The 4,402-nt window shown below is 37.7% G+C and overlaps 1 protein-coding gene across 1 annotated transcript; it reads left to right on the forward strand.

Annotated features, from left to right (window-relative positions):
• Positions 1-466: 466 nt before the first annotated feature.
• Positions 467-3,332, forward strand: LOC138319580 (hepatitis A virus cellular receptor 1-like). The gene is made up of 3 exons (XM_069262732.1): positions 467-500; positions 1,571-1,643; positions 2,519-3,332. The coding sequence occupies exons 1-3, from the start codon at positions 467-469 to the stop codon at positions 3,330-3,332; spliced, it is 921 nt and encodes a 306-aa protein (XP_069118833.1).
• Positions 3,333-4,402: the final 1,070 nt, after the last annotated feature.

Genomic DNA, 4,402 nt, shown 5'->3' on the forward strand with positions numbered 1-4,402 from the left:
TTGTGTGGTTTTGTCGTTATATTGTGTGGTTTTGTCGTTATATTGTGTGGTTTTGTCGTTATATTGTGTGGTTTTGTCGTTATATTGTATATTGTTTTGTCATTATATTGTGTGGTTTTGTCTTTATATGATGTAGTTTTGTCTTTATATGATGTAGTTTGTCTTTATATGATGTGATTTTGTCTTTATATTGTGTGCTTTTGTCTTTATATGATGTGATTTTGTCTTTATATTGTGTGCTTTTGTCTTTATATGATGTGGGTTTGTCTTTATATTGTGTGCTTTTGTCTTTATATGATGTGGGTTTGTCTTTATATTGTGTGCTTTTGTCTTTATATGATGTGATTTTGTCTTTATATTGTGTGCTTTTGACCTGAATTCACATGGAATTGGCCAGAAAAAAATCTCAATTTCAGGTCAATTTCAGGTCAAGATTTTTTTCAAGTCAAATTGACCTGAAGACATAATGCCTGTGTACCAGGAGAACCCCCAGATTAATGGTACGTACTGCCTTTGACATAACAACAGTGATAGTAACCCCTGTAGTATCGAGGGTGCATTTGCTAAAATTGGATTAAAGATCACTGATCACGTAACTGTGAATATCCATTGGATGTTTTATAAATCTTAAATGACCATGTCCATAAAATAAAAAAATCCAACGAGATTCAGATGTGTATAGTAATTGCTTACAACGGAAAGAAATGCAGAAAGGAACAATTAATTTCACCAAGTTCCATAAACAGTTGTACTATTCCAGACACTACCAAACACATTCGTCATCTCTGTTGCTGGTGGATATTAGTTTGTTATTTGATAACCATTTCATTTATTTACTAATACGTACTACACTTAAATCTATGTTTGTCGGTTTCCTTCGATGGTGTGTGGATCTGAGGTCTCTAATATGGTATTGTAAGGCGACTTCTCATAGGATACACTCTACCACCGATTGTTACCTTGGGAGTCCCGTTTTTATTATGGTATGAATGATTAGTCGGCTGTGAGCTGACGAGTGAGCTTGAGATATGGTAAGCGATGGTGAGTCGGTATAAGTAAGCTGGAGAGAGCGGAGTTATGGTGTGGATTTAGCCAAAGAGACGGTATCTGATGGTGACACGCCATGTTACTTTTTATCATATACTATTAATTATTCATTCAATTCAAAAACAAAATTTCAATAAATAAATAAATGAATAAACAAAATTTAAATAAATAGATAGATAGATAAATAAAAATAAATAAATAAATAAATAAATCAAATTAAGTCATTGCATTATACATAAGATACACGTGTACATTCACCTCAGTTTCCCCTGTTTGTCGAAAATGAAGTTTCTGTAATAACGTGCCTACTATCGCGTAGCTGCACGTACAGAATTTTACTGAGAATCCTGACTGCTATTTTTTATCGAATCTTAGAAACAGGCTCTAGTTACATAGGGACTATGTTGTAATCGTTTTCTGTTTTTAATGGTTAATTCGTTGTAGATTTCCGGAGGTCAATGATTAATTACCACGTTAACTAGGTTTATAGATGGAGTGATTTTAATTACCTGTTCTGTTTTAGATAAAATCGATCATGTTTTTCACCCTAATCACTCTCCAGGCGAGCGCGGGGACCACTATTTCTGTACCAACACGTAAGCGTATTATTTAAAATGATTCTACTCTGTAGAAACAAAAGCCCGATAAATGAAACAAATGTGCTAATTAAGAATTGAAGCATTTAGATGAGTCACTTTAGAAGCTTCAAACTACCTTACAGTAGTAACATGGTCAAAGATATTTGAATGATTTTAGATGGTATACGAGTTATTTCCCTTAGATAGGTTTGCCAAAGGATGAACACGTTAGTAATATTATCATCTAATCACATTATAAAATAACAAATCAAACAATACATCTCACGTATAAGTAAGAACGTTCTTTTTCGACACGTTGACAGGAAAAGAGCCGTGTTTAATGTAAACTTGGAATTGCATCAATTTTTGACTGAACAAGACGACAATTAGTTTAAACGTGTACAGACGATACCGTCAATACATGGAGTATGTGATACAATACAACCGTGGCAGAGTACACGAGCACTTTGAGGTTCCGTTCATTAAAATGGCTTTTATTTGGATTTATTATGATTTGACGGGAAATACTGAGTGGCACTGACTTCCGGTCTGTTGTCCTGGACAACCGACTAAACAATAACAGTAGATGAAATAGTCCTATCGATGAACCAAATATACAATGATAAATACAACACTTCAATCCATTTCAAATATTTTAATTAGAAAATAGTGTCGAATTGGTCAATTTTAAGAATATTTCAACAAATTTTGCAATGATTTCTCACACTGACTTGAACCCAGTTTTTCGTGAACTTTTCAACTTTGATTGTTGTATTAGTACAACAAAGCCTAAATGCCAATGTTAATATTGGAAAATAATATAAAACATTGAGCTTAGTAGCAACAAATAGTACATATAGTACATTACCGCCGTGTACTCCCCAACCAACCAGTACATTACCGCCGTGTACTCCCCAACCAACCAGTACATTACCGCCGTGTACTCCCCAACCAACCAGTACATTACTGACGTGTACTCCCCAACCAACCAGTACATTACCGCCGTGTACTCCCCAACCAACCAGTACATTACTGACGTGTACTCCCCAACCAACCAGTACATTACCGCCGTGTACTCCCCAACCAACCAGTACATTACCGCCGTGTACTCCCCAACCAACCAGTACATTACTGACGTGTACTCCCCAACCAACCAGTACATTACTGACGTGTACTCCCCAACCAACCAGTACATTACCGCCGTGTACTCCCCAACCAACCAGTACATTACCGCCGTGTACTCCCCAACCAACCAGTACATTACTGACGTGTACTTCCCAACCAACCAGTACACTACTGACGTGTACTCCCCAACCAACCAGTACATTACTGACGTGTACTCCCCAACCAACCAGTACATTAACGCCTTGTACTTCCCAACCAACAATTACATTACTGCCGTGTACTCCCCAACCAACAAGTACATTACCGCCGTATATTCCCCAAACAATCAGTACATTACTGACGTGTACTCCCCAACCAACAATTACATTACCGCCGTGTACTCCCCAACCAATCAGTACATTACTGACGTGTAACCCAACCACTACAACTGTACTCCCAACCAACCAGTACATTACTGACGTGTACTCCCCAACCAACCAGTACATTACGACGTGTACTCCCCCAACCAACCAGTACATTACCGACGTGTACTCCCCAACCAACCAGTACATTGCTGACGTCTTTACTCCCCAACCAACCTAGTACATTACCGCCGTGTACTCCCCAACCAACCAGTACATTACCGCCGTGTACTCCCCAACCAACCAGTACATTACTGACGTGTACTCCCCAACCAACCAGTACATTACTGACGTGTACTCCCCAACCAACCAGTACATTACTGACGTGTACTCCCCAACCAACCAGTACATTACTGACGTGTACTCCCCAACCAACCAGTACATTACCGCCGTGTACTCCCCAACCAACCAGTACATTACCGCCGTGTATTCCCCAACCAACCAGCACACTATCGCCGTGTACTCCAGAACCAATAGTGATTTTTCTTAGAATTTCGCCAGATTTCTTACTTAGAACAATGGTCTTAAATATAATGTAAATCCATAATATTTTTGTTCTATGAACCGTGGTGACCAAATGTCTGGAAATTTTACATTAAACCTTTTTTACGTCTGGGTCACGGGTTTGATACCAACGTTTGGTGGTTGCGATAAACTAACCGTAGCACGACGGTTTTCTCTAGATTACCCGGTTTCCCTGCAACTACAATACCTAGAATGTCATTTAAAAAAGATCGTGACCATTGATATGACGTAAAACAAAGTCTTTATGATACTCTATCTGTGCAGGTATAAATATACAATACATGCTAGTCCTTTCTTTCATGCATGACGCACGATGTACTCTGCTATATAGACTTGCCCATTCATCCTGTAACTACAAAAGTAATTAAATCAGAAAGTGTTTCAAAAATAATGAAAGCAAAATATAATTATCTAACAAAAAGAGAGCATACCTGCATGCAATTACCGAGTTTCGGAAGGAAATTGTCGCCAGCCGATCTTCCATTTTGAGAGAAATCTACCAAACTTTTGTTACACGTAGCCCTCGCTAATTTCCATTTAATTTAATTTTTCCGGGAGAATAAGTGGTTTTCACGAAAATACGTTCCAGATTAAACAAAATCAGCAGAAAGTGATATGTTTTTACGCAAATTTTGATTTACGAAACTTAATGTACGTAATTATTTCTACTTTTATTTAGAAACTGCATTTTTGTTTTAACCCATGGAGACTAGATAATGAATGCTC

This window comes from Argopecten irradians, chromosome 3, assembly GCF_041381155.1.
Source record: "Argopecten irradians isolate NY chromosome 3, Ai_NY, whole genome shotgun sequence".
NCBI lineage: Eukaryota > Metazoa > Mollusca > Bivalvia > Pectinida > Pectinidae > Argopecten > Argopecten irradians.

Coding starts and splice junctions, on each gene's coding strand:
- LOC138319580 (XM_069262732.1), top strand. CDS start 467: ATGCCTGTGTACCAGGAGAACCCCCAGATTAATG. Junction 501..1,570: donor GGAGAACCCCCAGATTAATG/GTACGTACTGCC, acceptor GTTCTGTTTTAG/ATAAAATCGATCATGTTTTT. Junction 1,644..2,518: donor CACTATTTCTGTACCAACAC/GTAAGCGTATTA, acceptor CCAACCAACCAG/TACATTACCGCCGTGTACTC.